The 21981-nt window shown below is 39.4% G+C and overlaps 1 protein-coding gene across 1 annotated transcript; it reads right to left on the bottom strand.

The window, feature by feature from the left end:
* Window positions 1–9152: 9152 nt before the first annotated feature.
* LOC124272263 (acid-sensing ion channel 4-A-like) lies at window positions 9153–19642 on the bottom strand. The gene is made up of 5 exons (XM_046707427.1): window positions 19503–19642; window positions 18082–18625; window positions 10333–10431; window positions 9922–10101; window positions 9153–9167 (listed from the first exon to the last, which is right to left on the bottom strand). The coding sequence occupies exons 1-5, from the start codon at window positions 19640–19642 to the stop codon at window positions 9153–9155; spliced, it is 978 nt and encodes a 325-aa protein (XP_046563383.1).
* Window positions 19643–21981: the final 2339 nt, after the last annotated feature.

Genomic DNA, 21981 nt, shown 5'->3' on the forward strand with positions numbered 1-21981 from the left:
CATGGTCACTGGTATGGTGATCTACCTTCAGTTATTGGCGATTTATAGCCCATTTTTATACTGTATTGTTTTTCCCCTTTAGTTAAAACGTTTTAGATTTAATTACTAGTTTTACATACACATCAGTGATATTCTAGTGGTTTTACTGTCCTTCGTCGGCAGTTTTTTTTATAATATTCATATATTTCATTTCAATATCAAATGTTCTCGTCACGATATGGCTGAAATATTGCCGATGTGACGTTAAATTTTAACTCACTCACTCACTCTCTACATGGAAGGAAACGATCTGTCTCGATCTAAGAAGGATAAAGTTTGCATGCACATATTGGAGATTTTATTGACGTATCTTCTCCGCGAATAGCTGTGATATTGCTGATGCAGCGTAAAGATCCCAACAACCTGAGATCCAATGATCAACTTTTATTTACCATCCCCAGGACCAATCTCAAATCCTTCGGCCAGAGATCATTCTCATTCTGTGCTCCTTCTCTCTGGAACTGTCTTCCTTTTGATATCAAAACCTCCCCATCTTTAGCTGTCTTCAAGTCCTAACTTAAAACCCATGTCTTTTCCAAGTACTATCCTTGATACCTGATGGAAAATAGCGCAATATAAATGCACTTATTATTATTATTATGTTTTACAGATTAAAGATGAAAATGCAGCAGAGAGGGTTCGGGTGATCCTGGCACAGTCAGGCTGGTAAGGCTCATCATCAGCTCAGGGCCCTTGCCCCCCTCTACACGCAGCCCAGACAGCGAATGGGACTTCTCCCAGGAAACGCTGCCTAGTCGAACCAAGAACCTTCCGGAGAAATAATAATAATAATATTATTATTATTAAAGAACTAATTATTCATTCATTCATTCATTTATTCAACAATTGCCACCGTGAGGATCCTGGTCCGAATTGGTCTTCAGCTACCCATGGTTGTAAGAGGATCGGGATGAATCGGGTGGTCAGGCTTGCTTGGTTGATGCTCATGCTATCAATCACTAGATGTGATGATTTGCACTTGATTATATTTCAAAGCACTGTGATATACCTGGACTACTGCTGAGTGTGGCGTTAAACAACAAACAAACAATATCATTCAACAATTCAAACGCACAATAATCAAGATACACACACATACAGCTGGGAGGGATATGAACCTCGACCCGGCGGAGGTATGCGGACCGGCATCTCAAACTTTTTCTCTCTCCTACCCATGTAGGTCCAGGTTAGAATATTCAGTAACTCATGCGTGTCGTAAGAGGCGACTAACGGGATCGGGTGGTCAGGCTCGCTGACTTGGTTGACACGTCATCGGTTCCCATTTGCGCAGATCGATGCTCATGCTGTTGATCACTGGATTATCTGGTCCCAGACTCGATTAAATTACAGACCGTCGCCATATAGCTGAAATATTGCTGAGTGCGGCGTACAACTAAACTCACTCATTTTCCCTCTACGGTTTGGGGGCGGTGGGGTAGCCTAGTAGTTAAAGCGTTAGCTCGTCACGCCGAAGACCCGAGTTCGAATCCCCACATGGGTACAATGTGTGAGGCCCATTTCTGGTGTCCCCCGCCGTGATGTTGCTGGAATATTGCTAAAAGCGGCGTAAAACCAAAACTCAGTCAGTCAGTCAGTCTACGGTTTTGCAATCGAGAATGTTGTGATTATTTTGTGGTACAAGGAAATCCCATGATAAAACAAAATATTGGTCTTAAAAGTTTACTGTCTCAGTAGGAAAATACACATTAAATCATCATTCAGATTTGAAAATGAAACCATTACTCTCAATGTTGCCTGCGCACAATGATTGGGTAACCCTTACTGGACCTCATTTTCATAGTAAACGGACTGAGGTATGCAGTCGTTGACACTGTATGTTTGAGATTCTGGCTGGGTGCATCGTAACAGCATCGTTGCACGTCATTACAGTGCACAGCATTTGCTACTATGGATTGCAACTTCAGCTTCAAAGACGTCGTTTGAACTCAATCACATTTGGATTGGAATCAGCAATGCTTGCAGAAAGGACGTCATCGTCATGGACCATGTCGTGTCAGCGTCGTTGGTGCTCTTTTGGATGTGGAAATGACTTTGTCGCTTTTATTTTAAAACAGATCAGTTTCGAGCTGATGCATTTGATTGTGTGGTTTCTGAGGGCACGCCTTAATACACAAAGATACACCTTCTCAATTACGGGTCATGATTTATAGAATGTAGTAGTGAGGGAAAACGTTCAAGATGAGTTAATGAGTGAGTGAGTTTAGTTCTACGCCGCTTTTACCATACTCCAGTAATATCACGGCGGGGGACACCAGAAATGGGCTTCACACATTGTGCCCATGTGGGAATCGAACCCCGGTCCTCAGCGTAACAAGCAAACGCCATAACCACTAGGCTGCAGGAATGAAGTACGGCACAATATAAAGAAATCTTCAGTAACGACCACCCGTGACAGCAGAACCGTTGTCATATAAACGAAGATCAAATGTATTTTCGTCTTTTAGAACCATCCAATAGTTGGTCGAGGACAATATATGACGCCTCATCCTTCGCTATTTGCACTGCTTTTGTCTTCTCTTTGATATTTAACGCCACACTCTGAAACATTCCAGCTACATGGCAGCGTTCTGTCTAGACTGTCCAGACAGTCCAATAATTGACATCAAGAGCAAATCTACGCAAATGGGATACGATGACGTCAGCCAAGTCACAGAGCTAGACCACACGATCGCGTCAGACAACGTTTCCTGCAAGCATGGCCAGTTCTCACTCAGATCTTTACGCGTCCTTATTTGCACTTTAATAATAAAAATGATAATAATTGATTTATAGAGCGCCTATTTCCAAAGGATATTGCTCAATGGCGCTATGAAGAGAAAAGATTGTAGACAATGTATATGGAAAAGAGAGTTTGAACAGATGATTTTGAGGGCAGTTTTGAAAGCATCAGCAGATTCTATTTCTTTTAGGGTGAGTGGTAGAATGTTCCAGAGATAGGGGGCTGCAGCAGAGAACGCTCTTGATCCCTTGAGGCTGACGTGAGGCTGTGTAAGCAGTAGGGAGTTTGACGAGCGGAGCAATCGGCTTGGAACATGGAGATGAATGAGGCTTTTAAGATATTGAGAAAACATGTTTTCATAGATGCAGCTGTGTGTAAGGAGAAGAAGTTTGTATTGAATTCTGCTTGATACAGGAAGCCAGTGAAGAGTTTGGAGGATTGGTGTCACAGTTTGGTAGCGTGGTGCACGGGCAACAACACGGGCGGCTGAATTCTGAATCCGTTGGAGTTGTGAAAGGAGCTGTTGAGGAATGTTGTAATAGAGGGAGTTGCAGTGATTAAGTTTAGAGAGAACAAGGCTGGTCGTTAGAAGCTGGGCGGTGTTGAAGTCTAAGAGAGTTCGGATCTTGCTAATATTGAAGATATGGTAGAAGCATCCTTTGCTGAGTGATTTGATTTGATTTTCTAATGACATTGTTGATTGAAAGATGACACCAAGATGTTTCTAACAGAAACATAAGGACATAACAGAATGGCTGTCGTCCTATCTACCAGTTGTTGATTCTGTTACGAGCTTTTCTTCCTCTACATTTGTCCAAGAGGAAGATGACGATGAACACCAGGAGTTCCGTGATCTCTGCGACTGTCAGGATGCTTGCTCCGAGACACAATCCCATCTGGCCCCCGATATTGGCTGAAACAACAACACAATTGACTGAACATCTACATCGACATAAAGAACCCATCAAACTCCACCATATCATAACGGCACCCGGTTCTGCAGATGGTGGAGACGTTGACTTTACGACAATGACATGTGGGACATTGAAGTAGTGTTTCTAATGTTGAGATTTTTTAATTGATATATATTTTACTAAGCTTTGGTTTACACTTCTTTAAACCTTGTTTCAGCTCAAAGACTGCCGCCATACAGCTGGAAAGCGGCGCCATACAGCTGGAATATTGCTGGGTGCGGCGAAAACTAAACTCAGTCACTCACTTGCTCGCTTGCTGACTCACTCACTCACTCACTCACTCACTCACTCACTCACTCACTCACTCACTCACTCACTCACTCACTCACTCACTCACTCACTCACTCACTCACTCACTCACTCACCTTCACTCACTCACTCACTCACTCACTCACTCACTCACTCACTCACTCACTCACTCACTCAAGCAGACAAATGGTTCTGGCCAGGCTAGGATCTTAACATCGTCTACTTGATATTAAAGTCCATACACGATAATGCTGGTCTGTGCCTTAGAAAATATAGCAACCCTTGCAAGGATGAATAATACCAAGACGTGTTGGAAACGGATCCATGTTAATATGATAAACTTAAACTTGAAACGTAATCCACTTACAAAAGAGTGAGGCCGCTGTATATTGAGCTTGTTGTGTTGTGGACTTCGACATAATAAAGTCGTAGAACACTCTCAGCTCCAGAAAGTTGTTCCTGAATAACAGCAAATACAGGCAATGACACATAGGGGAAACCTATGAATTTGCACATGGCATGATAACAGACTCGCGAGTATAACCGATGTTAATATGGCTTTTGAACTTTTTATTTATATGACAGCATTATTTCTATTACAAATCCCTTAATGGTATAAAATTTCTTTGAAATTTGTTAGTTTCCCATTGCGTACGGCAAACACTGTTTGTTTCAATTTTAAGGTCGCCACATAAAAGAACTTATATGCAGCGACCTTGGCATGTACGGGACTTAACTGAGACAAAGAAGGCAATTCACCATCTTGGAAACATGATGCATGAGTGGGGATCATGCAGCTAATGGTTTTGAAACATATCAAAGATGGTAAATTTGTGTTTGGGAAATTGGTCCTAGCCAGTGCGGAATGCTCACACCATAGTCTCCTTGTCCCGGGCCTGTGTGGTGTTGAGGACGCTGTTGGTCCAGATGTTTGCTGGGAAGGAGCTGGAGGACACCTGGGCGGTGTACCTTTTTAGGGTGCACTCACCGACACAACCACATTCTTTAACGAAGGTACCGTTCTTTGACATTTTTCCTTGGTAAACAAGTAAACGTTGCGATATGATTACAAACTGTAATTAGTTTATTTTACAAAACGTTCCATTTTGATCTGTCATTCTTTAATTTAATGCACATATTGTCTTACGCATGTTTAAATAATTTATAAGGCCAGCATGTTTCCTGTCACAGAAACAACCTTTATAGATAAATCAGTAGGTGATTTGATCGTTTTGCTACCTTGTGCGCTTCTCTTCGCAGTCTAGGTCATAAATGATGAACAAATCAAAGTTATTTGTCACTCTTGCGAGTACATTAAGCATTGGGATATACATTGTGCTTCCACACATTAATATGTGTATCATGTTAGCTGGGAAGGTGCTGGAGGACACCTGTGCGGTGTACCTTTCTAGAGTGCACCCACCGACACAACCACATTCTCCAACGAAGGTACCGTTCTTTGACATTTTCCCTTGGTAAACAAGTAAACTAGTAGGTCTGATTTCAAGCTGTTTATTTTTAGAAAACGTTTCAGTTTGATCTGTCATTCTTTAATTTAATGCGTGCACGTATAGTCTTTTTCGCATGTTTAAATAATTTATAAGGACAGTATGTTTCCTGTTATAGAAACAACATTTCTAGATAAATGAGTAGGTGTTTTCTGTCTTTTTGCTACCTTGTGTTCTTGCGTTCGCAGTCCAGCTCGTAAGTGATGAACAAATCAAACTTATTTGTCACTCTTGCAAGTACATTAAACATTGGGACATATGTGTTTACAATTTTCGAATATATTGAAACAATTTACTCCAGAAACACTAATGTGTTATAAACAATATTCTATAACAAAATAAATTAACCAGTTGCTATTGTGCTGCAGATTTCATTGAAGCCACACTCTTCCTACAATGTGTCTCTGACCAGAAAACAGTTTCAAAATTTTATAGCCATTGTCGGAGAGAGGATAACCAATCAAAAGAAGTGGTTGCACAAAGAAACTGAAATATGTCACCAAATGTCTTCGGAATCTCAAAATATTCATGGATCTCCTTGACGTTTTGCAATCTCACAAGGAATGGAGTTTTGTTCTGTCCTCCCAAAACCTTGACTATGTATATTCCACTATATCTGACACAACCAATTAAGGAAGACTTTATTTCTTGCTTCATAACTAGGTACCAATGGACAATTTGTTAATAGAGAAAACAAATTTCTCGTGTCTACTGCGAAAACAATACGTAAAATGTCGGATAAGTTATTTCTCAGGATAACATGATGACTGATGTCTACTGAAACCTTCATTGTTTGAATCTGATTTAATTTTAAAGGAATCTTGAGAATAGTTCTTTCCCATCTACCCCAAACTCTCCCCATCCAGAACATCAAAGAATATCGTTACACGTAAATGGTAGCGATACTTACTGAGAAAGGCATTGTAACAGCTGTGATGTTTCACCAGAGAGCATATGGGACCATCCTCTGCAACAAATATCAAACATTTGTACTGACTTTCTTATCTTTATGTAGTGCATGACTTTACCCCTTAGATATTCCAGGTCAGATTATACCTATAGTAGACCAGTCACAGGAGCCTTTAGAAATTGCTGGTCCTTTATAATCAACAGTTGGTACAGCTTGAGCTGGCGCAGTATCCGCGAAAGCACATGTCATAGGGAATGACTTGTCTTTGACCTTTAGCTTACCGGAAAGGATGTATGGTTGTTTAGATGGGTACTGTGTACTTAATGTTGATGTACGTATGTTGCTGGCATATGCAATGATGTAGTTGATGATGTTGGATGATGGTGGATGTAGTGATGTATGTCTAATAATAATGTACAATACGATAACAATAATATATATTGTAGTTGATGATGTTGGATGATGGTGGGGTGTAGTGATGTATGTCCAATATATCTATATATATTGTAGTTGATAATGTTGGTATGATGTAGTTGATGATGTTGGATGATGGTTGGGGGTGTAGTGATGTATGTCTAATAATAATACCGTACATACGATAACAATAAATATATATTGTAGTTGATGATGAAGTGTTGGATGATGTCTAATAATTGGGGTGTAGTGATGTATGGCTAATAATAATACCGTACATACGATACCAACAATATATACTGTAGTTGATGATGTTTGTAGTTGATGATGTTGGATGATGGTGGGGTGTAGTGATGTATGTCTAATAATACCGTACATACGATACCAACAATATATATTGTAGATTATTTGATGATGTTGGTATGATGTAGTTGATGATGTTGGATGATGGTGGGGTGTAGTGATGTATGTCTAATAATAATACCGTACATACGATACCAACAATGTATATATGATGTAGTTGATGATGATGATGATGATGATGGGGTGTAGTGATGTATGTCTAATAATAATACCGTACATACGATACCAACAATATATATTGTAGTTGATGATGTTGGTATGATGTAGTTGATGATGTTGGATGATGGTGGGGTGTAGTGATGTATGTCTAATAATAATACCGTACATACGATACCAACAATATATATTGTAGTTGATGATGTTGGATGATGGTGGGGTGTAGTGATGTATGTCTAATAATAATACCGTACATACGATACCAACAATATATATTGTAGTTGATGATGTTGGTATGATGTAGTTGATGATGTTGGATGATGGTAGGGTGTAGTGATATATGTCTAATAATAATACCGTACATACGATAACAATAATATATATTTGGAACAAAGCATCAACGACGTAAAACATAAGCATCATCTTTGTACATGTAAGTATCATCTACGTTAGATGTATGCATCTTCTTCATACATGTAAGAATCATCTACGTTAGATGTATGCATTATCTTCGTACATGTAAGCATCATCTACGTTAGATATATGCATTATCTTCGTACATGTAAGTATCATCTACGTTAGATGTATGCATCATACATGTAAGCATCATCTGCGACGCAACCCTAATTCGCCCCATCTAGAATGACAGGGCCACCGTGTGCCGTCATGACAATGAATAGTTGTCTAATAATTTCTCTTGCTGCGAAAACACACTTGATTGGCTAAATACAATTATAATATTTGAAATAATTTGCAAAGCAACAATGGAAGATTTGCGTTAAGTTCAAGAAAAGCAGCCCCCATTGCCATTACGAGTACTACTTCATTTTTAAACCACTGGCGGTAACAAAAAGACCAGTGAAGTCTGAAATAGAGTATAACATTTTTCTGCGCATGCGTAGACTAATTGACTTTCTACACATGCGCGCCGGTAATAAAAAAGGGCGACAACACGACAATGTCCCTTCTCGGATTCCATACCTGACAGAGTTTCTTGGGACAGTCCTATCCCACGCTGATGAATTTGTCCGAGATGTGCCTCTGTTCAGCCAGCAGTGGATGGATACCAGGTAGAATGAGATGGTAATATCACTTAACCCTCCAGCACCTCATAAACAGTTTAGGTCGGCTTTGAACGTGATATTTTTCTTGGGAAAACGCCATACAAATGGACTGCTATCATTATGATATTAAAAACGATGAAATCGCTCGGCAGAGTTGCGTACCCTTGAAGTGCCGAAAACCTATACTCATCACTCACTCACTCACTTCACTCCTCTCCACTCACTCACTCACTCACTCACTCACTCACTCACTCACTCACTCCTCCTCCACTCACTCACTCCACCCCACCCACCCGCCCACCCCACCCACCCACCCACCCACCCACCCACTCATACCACTCACTCACTCACTCACTCACTCACTCAACTCCTCACTCACTCATTTCACTCCACTCACCACCACTCACTCCTCACCACCTCCACTCCTCACTCACAAGGAGCTTGGTAAGAGTAGCAAGGTATTTCATCACACAATAATGTCTGTTTTTCAATTCTGTTTGAATCTACATAATTAATCCTGGAAATGCCATGATTCACAATCCATCGATGATTTTCTCAGACGATACTATACCCAGCGATACACATGTACCTGTATCATTTCAAACATACTCAATCATAATAATTTCCAGCAAAATGGCCAGTTTGAATACAACCATTCCATAAACCAACGACCCTTAACCCACAGACTTCACGGCCACATGTACGTTCATTTATTATTGTTCTGAGTTCGAATCCCTAGGCATCTCTGCCCTGTCAAAACATCGATAAATAATCATGCTTGTGATAGCCTCTGATGAAATGTCGCATTGTCGCGTTGTCGCGTTGTCGCCCTTTCGTTTTCAGTGTGAAGTCTGTTTGAACACGTACAATAAAATAATGAAGGAATGCGCATGCGTGTGTATGCCGCCATTTGTTGCCAAGTAGTCTTGTGCTCTCCATTGTTGATTTCCTTGCAGACAACAGTCAAATGTTTTCTTTTACCTCATTTCAAGGTTCCTCAGGTTTCAAACACCTCACGAAACCTAATTCCTAATTCTATATCCTCAGATTAACAGATTGTTCAAAGTTCATGAAAAGCAGCCCTCATTACCATTGCGAGTACTATTTGATTTAAAACCACTGGCGGTAACAAAAGACCAGTGAAGTCTGAAATAGAGTATAACATTTTCTGCGCAAGCGTAGACTAATTGACTTTCTACACATAGCGCACCGGTAATCGAAAAGGGCGACAATGCGACAACGCGACAATGTCCCTTCTCGAATTCCGTATGTATGTGTCTCAGATAAGCCACACACGTACGTCGACTAACGGGATCGGGTGGGGTCAGTCTCGCTGACTTGGTTGACACATGTCCTCGTATCCCAGTTGCGTGATCGATGCTCATGCTGTTGATCGCTGGGTTTATCTGGTACAGACCTCGATTATTTACATACCGCCGCCATATAGCTGGAATATTGCTGATCACGGCGTGAAACTAAACTCACTCACTCACTACAAACTTACGTGGATCTGATGGGCCGACACACCCACACTCATTGAAGGCCTTGACCCGGACACACTCCATGAAGCAATGGTCGTAGGAGAAGGGGAGTAGTACTTGAGAGGATTCACAAACTTGGGTTTAGCTGTGTCTATACATTCCTGACTACCAAATGCCTTGTAGGGGCGGGGCAGGAACAGAAACTGCAAAGCCAGGACAAAAGTTAGCAGTGTGTCCCTTCAAAATACCAAAATAATATTAGGAAACATACACAAATGTAACCGGAAAGTCAAAATGGGTCAAAATCGGTCGCAAAAACTCTGCGACCGGTTGCGAACGAACTGGTCGCAGTGATCGCGCTCGGTATACCGGTCGGTTTGGTGGAACGGGGGCCTTAGTTTATGTATGTCCGTGGTATATTCAGATACACCCACCTCCTCTTTTTGCAAGGCAACATATGTTGAGAATCCGGGCGAGGCCATGACGATGGTGGAGCTAGCGTCTGGGTGTAGTCGAGGATTGTGCAGCAGAACCTGAAAATTTATACAGGACCTCATACATATCACCTGTTTATTTTACATTATGATCTATCTCGTGAAGATCGGGGTTAGAATTGATCAACAGCAACCCATATCTAACGTAACTGGCAGCTAACGGGATGAAGATCCCGTGAAGATCGGGGTTAGAATTGATCAACAGCAACCCATATCTATCGTAACTGGCAGCTAACGGAATGAAGATCCCGTGAAGATCGGGGTTAGAATTGATCAACAGCAACCCATATCTATCGTAACTGTCAGCTAACGGAATGAAGATCCCGTGAAGGTCGGGGTTAGAATTGATCAACAGCAACCCATATCTATCGTAACTGGCAGCTAACGGAATGAAGATCCCGTGAAGATCAACAGGGTTAGAATTGATCATCACAGCAACCCATATCTATCGTTACTGGCAACTAACGGAAGGAAGATCCCGTGAAGATCGGGGTTAGAATTGATCAACAGCAACCCATATCTATCGTAACTGGCAGCTAACGGAATGAAGATCCCGTGAAGATCGGGGTTAGAATTGATCAACAGCAACCCATATCTATCGTTACTGGCAGCTAACGGAAGGAAGATCCCGTGAAGATCAGGGTTAGAATTGATCAACAGCAACCCATATCTATCGTTACTGGCAACTAACAGAACTGGTTGACGCATGTCGTATTCCAAATGCTTAGCTCGATGATCATGATGTCAGTCACTGGATTGTCTGATTCAGACTCGATAATCTATAGACCGCTATCATGTGGTTGGAATATATATTAGTACTGTGTTAACCCCCTGGCTGCCGAGTTTTTTTTCAGGCGCACATTTTCATACAGTTTGAAAAGTGAACGTTGTGCGAGAATTGCTCTCGCGTGGTCCTGGATCTACGTAAGGCTATAAAATTACACAGAAATGTAGAATATTAAATTTCCTATCCGTTGGTATAAATATAAGTGCAACTACCTTGGCGGTTTGAGAAATAGACCTTGCTAAATGTTGTCCAAATTTTTGTTATGCGTTAAAAAACAGTAAATTTCTCCGCTTTTTATCGCGCACCGATAAAAAGCACTGTGCTAGAAATTTTTAATGGGGCATCTTTACGGAGAGTGTGAGCGAAGAAAATACAGCCTGATATCTGAACGACATAAGTGTATATGAATTGGGTTTATGTATTGGCGTGCACTGTAACGTTATACGCTCAACATTAAAAATGACTGCAATAAATGTCAAAAATGTATTTTTTCTTCTATGACGTCAAACGACGACAGAGAGGTCATAAACGTATAATGATAAGGGGGCATAACTCCGTTATGCGTAACACTAGGTCAATGTAACTCAGATCCTTGGAGAAAATGTGTTGTGGATACGGACGCTATATTTTCGTTATTTTATATTCATGAGGTGAACCTCACTATTCCAATTCAAAAGTTCCCCAATGTGAACGGATGCGCTTTTGGTAGTTTCACAATTTATAAGAAAAGATGACAACGTATTACATGAAAAAGCACGTAATAGCGATTTGGATGGCCCTATCCGATATATAATAAGTTAGTTCTTAGATTCCCATATTCTCCTGTTTGTGTAGATGTAATTTGACTAATTTTGCATCGTTATTACCAGAGTACTAGCCATATCTTCAAATGTAACGAAATTGCTGAAAATAATACAACATTTTTTAGTTGACGTCATCGCTTGTTTTATGCATTTTGCGACGTTGGAAAACGACGACACTGGTATGCTGATTAGCATATATCTCACTTAATTTCCATTCATTGTATAAAGGTCTAGACTTTCTATGTCAGGAATTTAACACTCTTTAGACAAAAACATAAAATGACTGATTTTTCCATTTAAATAGTGTCCTGAATATATCAACAATTAGACAGTTTGACAGCGTATCTTTATTGTGACCAACACGCGCACCTGTTTGGCATCAATTTAACGTAAATAGAAATAATATTTCACAACACCCGAATATTTTTGTTTGGGATAAGAATTTTGTTTATGATTATGAAGCTATTTCTTCATACGTATGCAATGAAAGATGCATAAAGATAGCTTTTATATATGGAACTATATATTAGAATATGGATATAAGATTTGTCCGAATTAACACATGAGATGGTATATATATTTTTCAACAAATTTTCCTATAAGTAAGTTAGAGTTTGATATCCTGTCTTCACAATATTATTTAATCGAATATGAATTGAATATATTATCGAAAACAATGATAGAGAATCATAAAACGTTTTCCAACAAACGCGCACCTTGCCGATCTATATGCATCATTCTTTTGTCTATAAAACGACACAAAATTATGCATCGAACAAGACAATTCCTTTAAATATGTGTGCATGTACATTTCATACCATATATAAATCATTGTCATGAATATTATCAGTTTGCATATAAGGTTGAATTATATCACCGTTCATTAACCTGTTCATATGAAATTGCAATATTAGTCCAAATAAATTGAATATTGTACATCATAGGAACTAAAGTAATTGCAGTTATGGCTACGTTTGATCTTCTAACACTTGTGTAGTAAAGGGTTTAAAATATGGTGTATTGCAATAAATATGTCAATTTCCTATGTAAATATGATTCAAACAATCAAAAACTTTCAAGAATAAAACACCGTAAACCCTATATGCATGTATGATATGATATTGAACAAGGCTAAATGTAGATACTGAAGTCAGTTTCTGAAAAAGTATCCGAACTATCCGCAAAATATACATCATAATACTGACAGTGTAATCGGAAGGATATGGCAATTGTGTTTACTCTTGTTCAACCGACCTTCACCTCAAAGAAATTGCCTAATATGTACAACAATGTTGACGTATGACATCACTACCGCTGACCGATTTCTTACAAAATGGCGGCTTTGCTGACAAAGGGTACACAGGATTTGCGAGGACCTTCCACTGATTCAGGGATCGTTTGTACATAAATATGAGATGTAAGTAATCAGAATGATTGACTATCTGTGTATTGTTATATGTTTTATCGTTTTCACTATACGCAAGAGAAAAAGGACAGAAATGCAGATAATTACCGTTATCGTTGTTAGCGTGATTTGGCGTCAGTCATAGCGTCACTGCGCTTGCACGGATTTCTTGTCGATTATCAAATCATTTGCATTTGTATCTATTTATAATTTCCTATTTCTTGCTACGATACTCTTTCCATGTATATTCTGCAAAGGCATTGAGCGGTATTGCAGGCTAATGAATAGACGGATGAATGTTGAAAATTTCAGAAAATGCTGCGCAGTGTAAAATCGGAATTTGTCTTTGTTTACATTTCACACAAACGCAGTCTTTCAAGCACAGCGTTTCGTTTTCACAACCAATATGTTTCGTCTCATTTTATCTAGACAGTTATTATTGGTGACACAGACCAGTTTCAATTGATTCTAAAATGTATGGGGGAGAATTCAGTGATGCATTTTTCGAGAAGCTGAATATGAAATATACGTGATGTAATAAGGCGTCTCAATACCGGCCTTCGCGAAACGTGATTTTGTAAACACTATTCAATATGGCGGAAAGCGCTCTACGGTGTTCGTGTAAGTGCATTTTTCGAAAACATCCCCAACCGATTCTAAAGATTCATCGGCAACGTTTCAGAATTATAATTAGCGAAATCATGTAAAACTGATATCAGTGATCATAAATATGTTATTTTTGAAATTCAATACTCACAGTAATTATCCGATTTTCACATTTGCAAAACATACAGCAAATAACGCTGTGAGATCGCGATTTCATACTGTGTCAAAATGTCGCCATTTTCGATGAAGCCTATTTTGTAAGGTCATTTTTCAGCGCGAGCTTTGTTTAAAATAATAGTGGATGGTATCATCAAGAAACGGGGAATTTCCGCAGAATTCGAAACTTTGTGAGAGTGTATTTGTATTGCGTGGGATATTTTGATTTTTATTCGACTTCAAATTGAGGGGTTGAAGGGAAGGACATATATGTCCTTCCTTCAACCTCAATTTCAAGTCCAATAAAAATAAAAAATATCCCACGCACAAAATATCACTTCACAGTTTCGAAATTCTTCGGGAAATTTCTGTTTCTGATACCATCCACTATTATTACAAAATTCAAGTGCTGAAATGACCTTCAAAATAGGCTTCATCAAAAAATGTCGCCATTTTTGACACAGTACGAAATCGCGATTCACAGCGTTATTGCTGTATGTTTTAAAATGAAACCGGATAATTACTGGGAGAGTATTGAATTTCAAAATAACATATTCATGATCACTTTCATATCAGTTTTACATGAAATCGCTAAGTAAAATTCTCAAACGTTGCCGATGAATCTAGAATCGGTGGGATGTTTTCAAAATGCACTTACACGAACGCCGCAGAGCGCTTTCCGCCATATTGATAGTGTTTGACAAAATCACGTCTTTCGGCATTGAGACGCATATTACATCACGTATAATTTCATATTCAGCTTCTGGAAAAAAATGCATCAATAAAACTCCCCATACATTTTAGACTCAAACTGCAAGTGGTCTTTGTCACCAATGCCAGCCAGTTCAGATAAAATGAGACGAAACATATTTGGTGTGAAAAACGAACGCTGTGCTCGAAACTGCGCTGGTTCGGAAATGTAAACAAAGACAAAACCTATTTTACACTGCGCAGCATTTTCTGAAATTTTCCAACATTCATCCGTCTATTCATTGCTTGCAATGGCTCAATACCTTTTGGAATATGCATGGAAAGAGTATCGCAGCAAGAAATAGGAAATTATAAATAGATACAATGCAATGATTTGATAATCATAAGAAATTGTCAAAGTTTCCGTGCAACGTGACGCCATGACTGACGGAAACCACGCAGAACGACAACGGTAATTATCTGATTTCTGTCTTTTCTCTTTACTTTAGTGAAAACGATAAAACATATAACAATACACAGATAGTCAGAATCATTCTGATTACTTACATCTCATATTTATGGACAAAACGATCCCTGAATCAATGGAAGGGTCCTCGCAAAATCTTGTGTACCCTTGTCAGCAAAGCCATTTTGTAAGAAATCGGATCAGCGGTAGTGATGTCATACGTCAACATCAACGTACATGTTACATAATATCTTTTGAGGTGAAGGTCGGTTGAACAAGAGTAAACACAATCGCCATAATCCTTCCGATTACACTGTCAGTATTATGGTGTATATTTTTGCGTACGTTCAGATACTTTTCATGAAACTGACTTCAGCATCCATATTTAGCCTTGTTCAACATCATATCATACGTGCGTATTTTACGGTGTTTTATTCTTTGAAAGTTTTTGATTGTTTGAATCATATTTACATAGGAAATTGACATATTTAGTGCAATACACCATATTCTAAACCTTTACACAAGTGTTAGAAGATCAAACGTAGCCATAACTGCAATGGGACCAGTTCCGATGATGTATAATATTCAATGCATTTGGACTAATATTGCAGTTTCACATGAACTGGGTTAATGAACGGTGATTTAATTCAACCTTATAAGTAAAACTGATAATATTAATGAAAATGATTTATATATGGTATGAAATGTATATGCACACATATTTAAAGGAATTGTCTTGTTTTTTTGCACATTTGTGTCGGTTTATGAAAACAATGATGTAAATTGATTGGCCAGGTGCGCGTTTGTCGGAAACGTTTTATGATTCACTATCATTGTTTTCGATAATATAATCAATTCATATTCGATTTAAAATATTGATGATGACAGGATATCAAACTCTAACTATATTTATACGAAAATTGTTTGAAAATATATAAACCATGTCATGTCTTAATTTGGACAAATCTTACATCCATATTCTAATATATAGTACGTACTAGTTCCATATAAAAAAGCTATCTTTTGCATCTTCCATTGCATACTTATGAAGAGAAATAGCTACATAATCATAAACAAAGAAAATTCTTTATCTCTAAACAAAATAGTCGAGTGTTGAAATGAAATGTTATTTTTCATTTACGTTAAATTGATGCCAAACAGGTGCGCTGTTTCTCACAAAAGATACACAGTCAAACTGTCTAATTGTTGATATATTCAGGACACTATTTTAAATGGAAAAAAATCAGTCATTTTATGTTTTGTCTAAAGAGTCTTAAATTCTGACATATAGAAGCCGAGACCTTTCACACAATTAAAGGAAATTAGGTGAGATATGTACTAAACAGCATACCAGTAGTCGTTCTTTTTTCCGACGTCGCAAAATGCATAAAACAAGCAATGACGTCAACTAAAATGGTGTATTATTTTCAGCAATTTCATTACATTTGAAGATATGGCTAGTACTCTGGTAATAACGATGCAAAATTAGTCAAAATACATCTACACAAACAAGGACAATATGGGAATCTAAGAACTAACTTATATATCGGATAGGGCTTCATTCAAAACTATTACGTGCTTTCACATGTAATACGTTATCATTTTCTTGTAAATTGTGAAACTACCAAACTGCATCCGCTCACATTAAGGGAACTTTGAATTGGGATAGTTTGGTTCACCATGGTATAAAATAACGAAAATATAGCGTCCGTATCCACAACAAATTCTCTCCAAGTGATCTGAGTTACATGGACCTAGTGTTACGCATAACGGAGTTATGCCCCCCATCATTATATGTGTATGACCTCTCTGTCGTCGTTTGACGTCATAGAATAAAATCCATTTTTGACATTTATTGCGAGTCATTTTTAATGTTGAGCGTATAACGTTATGCACAAGCCATAAACCCAATTCATATACACGTATGTCGTTCAGATATCAAGCTGTATTTTCTTCGCTAACACTTTCCGTAAAGATGCCACATTAAAAAATTCGTAGCACAGTGCATTTATCGGTGCGCGATAAAAAACGGATAAAATTACTGTTTCTTAACGCATAAAAAAAAATTGGACAACATTTAGCAGTGTCTATTTCTCAAACCGCCAAGGTAGTTGCACTTATATTTATACCAACGGATAGGAAATTTAATATTCTACATTTCTGTGTAATTTTATAGCCGTACGTAGATCCAGGACCACGCGAGCGCAATTCTCGCACAACGATCACTTTTCAAACCGTATGAAAATGTGCGCCTGAAAAAAAAACTCGGCAGCCAGGGGGTTAAACAAACAAACAATACAGTGATCTACACATATACACTAATTTCCTGATACCCCAAAACATCAAAGACTTTAAGTGATTTTTAAACCAACGCTACAACATTATGCATGTGTGTGTGCGTGTACAACTATATTATGTTAAACTTATGTTGTATATGAAATGTATAAGTTTGTGTCAACTTCATTATCTTACCGGTTGCCTTCATTCCCTGTCCCTGAACAATGTTTTAAGTCGCGTTATTTTAACGGTAATCAACCCGTGAATTGGTCTTCAGCAACCAATGCTTGTCGTAAGAGGCGACTGACGATACCGGGTGGTCAGGCTTGGCTGACGCATGTCATCGTATCCAAACTGCGTATGTCGGTGCTCGTGATGTTGATCACTGGATTGTCTGGTTCAGACTCGATTATTTATAGATCGCCTCATACAGTTGGAATAATGCTGATTGCGGCGTTAAATAACAAACTGACAAACAAATTAACCGTACACAGTTTACCTTGATCCCCGCAGCCATGTTAGTCCTGTATGTGTAGTCCTTCTGGTTGATGTTGAAATTGAGGACGAGGTTAGCATCTTCGCCTGCCGTCCAGGCTTTGACAATTTCAGGGTCATTGTAGTTGAAGCTATGGCACAATCCGTTAGTGGTAAAAACAGGTCGGAACCTGCTCATGCAGTCAAAATCTACATCACCATAGGAACATGACACCAGCATTTTGGCTCCTTCCATGGAAACATTCCTCCACCATTCTAACGACAATGGTTTGTGAAACCAATCTGCAGTTGGTTCAGAAAATGAAATATTTCTTTTCAGTTCTTGAGAAATATTGAAGAAATAGTTTTCCACCTCAGGGTAAACATCCAGACGAGTCCTGTTAAGGGTGCATCGGTTGCAGATGGTGACGGCGGGAAACTCGACGAAATGCGTCATTTTGGCTGTTACCTTGGTGACGCTGGGATAACTGTAATAGCGCTCGAGCTCATCTATAAGGTTGTAGATGAGAAACGCAGTAGTTGAACAGATAGCTAACACCCACAGGAGCCTGTGGAATCAAATGATAGTGATTAATATTCACAATGGCTTGTGACCCGTAAAGATCTAGGTTACAACTGGTCTTCAGCAACACATAGGTAAGAGGGAGCAAACAGGATCGGGTTGTCAGGCTCGCTGACTTGGATGACACATGTCATTGTATCCCAATTGCATAGATTGATGGAAAGAGGGAGCTAACAGGATCGGGTTGTCAGGCTCGCTGACTTGGATGACACATGTCATTGTATCCCAATTGCGTAGATTGATGGTAAGAGGGAGCTAACAGGATCGGGTTGTCAGGCTCGCTGACTTGGATGACACATGTCATTGTATCCCAATTGCGTAGATTGATGGTTATGATGTTGATCACTGGATTGTCTTGTCCAGACTCGATTATTTACAGACCGCCTCAAGTTAGTTTGGATATTGATGAGTGCGGCGTTAAACAATAAACCAACCAACCACAATGGTTTGTTGTTTATATATTAGGAACTATCTCTTGGGCAAGATGATGTAATATCTATACCCAATCAACTCTTCGTAAAACCAAATAGTAAGTTTTGGTGTTCCATACAAAAGTTGTGGTTGACCTCGGAAAATCACGTGTGCCCTCATAAAAAATTCTTTGGCGTGGTTGCCTATAATTTGGGATGTCATTGTCCCACCCGTACTTATGGGTTTCAAGAAAATAGTAAACGTTCACGGATGGCACCCAAAGTTACAAACTCACGACCATCATGGAGTTCTTTCACTTATGTTTGTTGCATTCATTAAAGATTGGTGAATACCTAGAAACTTTGTATTCAGTTAAGGTAGGTCAGCCCCTAGGCACTACCAAGTCAGTCCATACACCTAAGATGTGTATTTACAGGAACAAGCAGACCTACCCACGAATGCTAAATGGCTTGACCGAAGAGGCTTTAATCTTGTCCACTGCATGTATGCCTGTAGAGTGACAGAATTCATCCCACAGATCTTTTAGTGCATACTTTGTTGATTGCTTATCTGCTGTGTCAGTGTCCGCCATCTTTACGTCCACACGCATCGCTGCTGAGTAAACAATATTTACAGGTCAGGCAACAATCACAGTCAACGGTCATGGTCGTAGTTACACATTTTTAAATTCACATAATTAATAGGAAGCTAAAAAGAGTGCATATGCCCCAATATGTATAATATAGACCAGAACATTGTCGAAAATGCGTGACATTGTGCCTTTAATTTTGAATCAAGCAAATGGAAGGGTCCATGAGATACGAGAGGCAAATGACACTGGAACGTGCCCCAGTTCACACGAGGGTTGTAATAAGTACATGTCGATCGGTCATGAGGGGTGTATGGTGCTATATAATGTGTGGACATTGTGTGCAAGCCTGTGTGATTTCATGTGTAGAAATTGTGCAAATATGCACGCATGATAAAGTTTTGGGCGTTTGGTTGCATGACGAAAGGATTCAATAAGTCACCTAAGAAGCCTATACCAGCATTAAGTAAATACATCAATATAAAATAATATTCACGTATTTTTCAGCAAAGAAAGTCAACAATAGCAAGTACGCAGTATCGATTACCACACGAAACGGATTCCACTGTGTGTTAAACATAAAAGAGATGTGGAAAGTGCATGATGTAATCATTGCCAATACGTGCAGACATCGGGAGTTTGTGTCTCCTATCTACTGGAAGCACCTCCGCTTACACAAGTTGGTTATTCTTTGTCGTTGATGTTTGCCAGCAGGGAGATGGGCACTACTAGCAACCACGAAGACCTACGTGTTTAGAGGCGGTTGGGTAGCCTAGTGGTTAAAGCGTTTGCTTGTGACGTCGAAGACCCGGGCTCGAATCCCCATATTGGTACAACATGTGAAGTCCATTATTGGTGTCCCCATTTCCACATCTATAAGAAATATCTGGCTGAACAAGAGTCGATTGTACAGTTCCGAATATATCATGAACATAGAGAATACTACACGAGGGGTCTCATAACATACGAATTATACTAAACTCGTGTCCTTCCTATGGTATCTGACCGAGCGAAAGCGAGTCAGAAACCATAGGAAGATCACGAGTTCCGTATAATTTGTATGTTATGAGACCGAGTGTAATGCATTTTATTTATTACCCACGTCTTACATGCTTTAAATTGACAAAATAGCGTATTTGTGTTATTTTTATGGTTTCAAACCGAAACCGGTTTCATAAAGAGGTTGCGGAAGAATGTTGTTCTGTAGTACACTTTTTGCATGACGTCACACTGTAATGACGTCACTACGCCTTGCTCGTCTGCCCCCTTGGTAACCGACGTCACGATGCATGTCAGTTGTCATCGCCTCGTACAGCCTCCTACATTAAACTACTCCGTAGCACCCCGTTTCATAGTTTGCAGTTGCTTCACTCGGCTAACATCACTGGTGGAAACTTTGCGTTTATGTTTCTCGACGCATATAATGTCTCAGTTCGACTCCCAATTAAACAGCGATACGGTAACGTTCGCAATGTTTATATTCCCACAATGCATTTAAGTTGTAGAATGAATGAATTCACGTGTTTGTTATGAATGAAAAAGTAGTTCCGTCACAACGAGACCTAATTGAGAGGTCATCGGTTATCCAATCAAATCGTTAGAATCTCAGGTCAAGTCGTTACGACACGCGATACGACACTCGTGTGACGTACGAGATTAGTATGCAACTACCCATACGTTGACCACGAGGGTAATAAATGTGTTTATGAATCACTGTAATAATGATCATTACGGCTGTTCCCGAAAAGGTGAACACATCCTTCACCCGTAAACAACAAATACAAAGGTCATTCAATTGTTCACCTGAAAGAAAAACAAAACCGGAACGTAAGGTACACGTCAAATAATGAACTGATTCGGACATCATATATTTCTCGGATGTGTCGGATCGATTATTGTTTGGTGCTGACTGTTTGAATTTGACGGCTTAATCGATCTTCTGAGGTATAAGACGTTGCACAACCGAGAATTCTTCTTCTCCTTCCATTTGAAGAGTGCCACGAGTTTCATGACGGTTACTCTCGTCACTATATGGCTGAAATATTGCCGAGGTGATGTGAAATTTTAACCCACTCACTCACTCATGACGGGTCATACCAAAGACGTTAAAATATGGTACTTGTTGGTCCCTGCCTGGCGCTCGGCATTAATGGGTACAACAAGGACTGGTCGGCTCGGAGTCAGTATAATGTGTCTGAGTGGGGTATTCATGCTTCACTGCGGCATGGTATCTCAGTGGGCTAGCACTATAAAACCAGCTTCAGTCTGGGCTAGTACAAGCAGCCGCACATACACATACACACGCATGCACGTTGTCATATGAGCGAAATATTCTCAAGCAC

This window comes from Haliotis rubra, unplaced genomic scaffold, assembly GCF_003918875.1.
Source record: "Haliotis rubra isolate DU_JTF1 unplaced genomic scaffold, ASM391887v1 Scf168, whole genome shotgun sequence".
NCBI classification, from domain to species: Eukaryota; Metazoa; Mollusca; class Gastropoda; order Lepetellida; family Haliotidae; genus Haliotis; species Haliotis rubra.

Bases quoted from the DNA above. Each gene is read 5' to 3' on its own strand.
- LOC124272263 (XM_046707427.1), bottom strand. From the start codon at position 19,642: ATGGCGGACACTGACACAGCAGATAAGCAATCAACAAAGTATGCACTA. The intron at 18,626-19,502 runs GTAGGTCTGCTT...TTGATTCCACAG, and splicing joins AAGCCATTTAGCATTCGTGG to GCTCCTGTGGGTGTTAGCTA. The intron at 10,102-10,332 runs GTGGGTGTATCT...CTGGCTTTGCAG, and splicing joins TTGCCTTGCAAAAAGAGGAG to TTTCTGTTCCTGCCCCGCCC.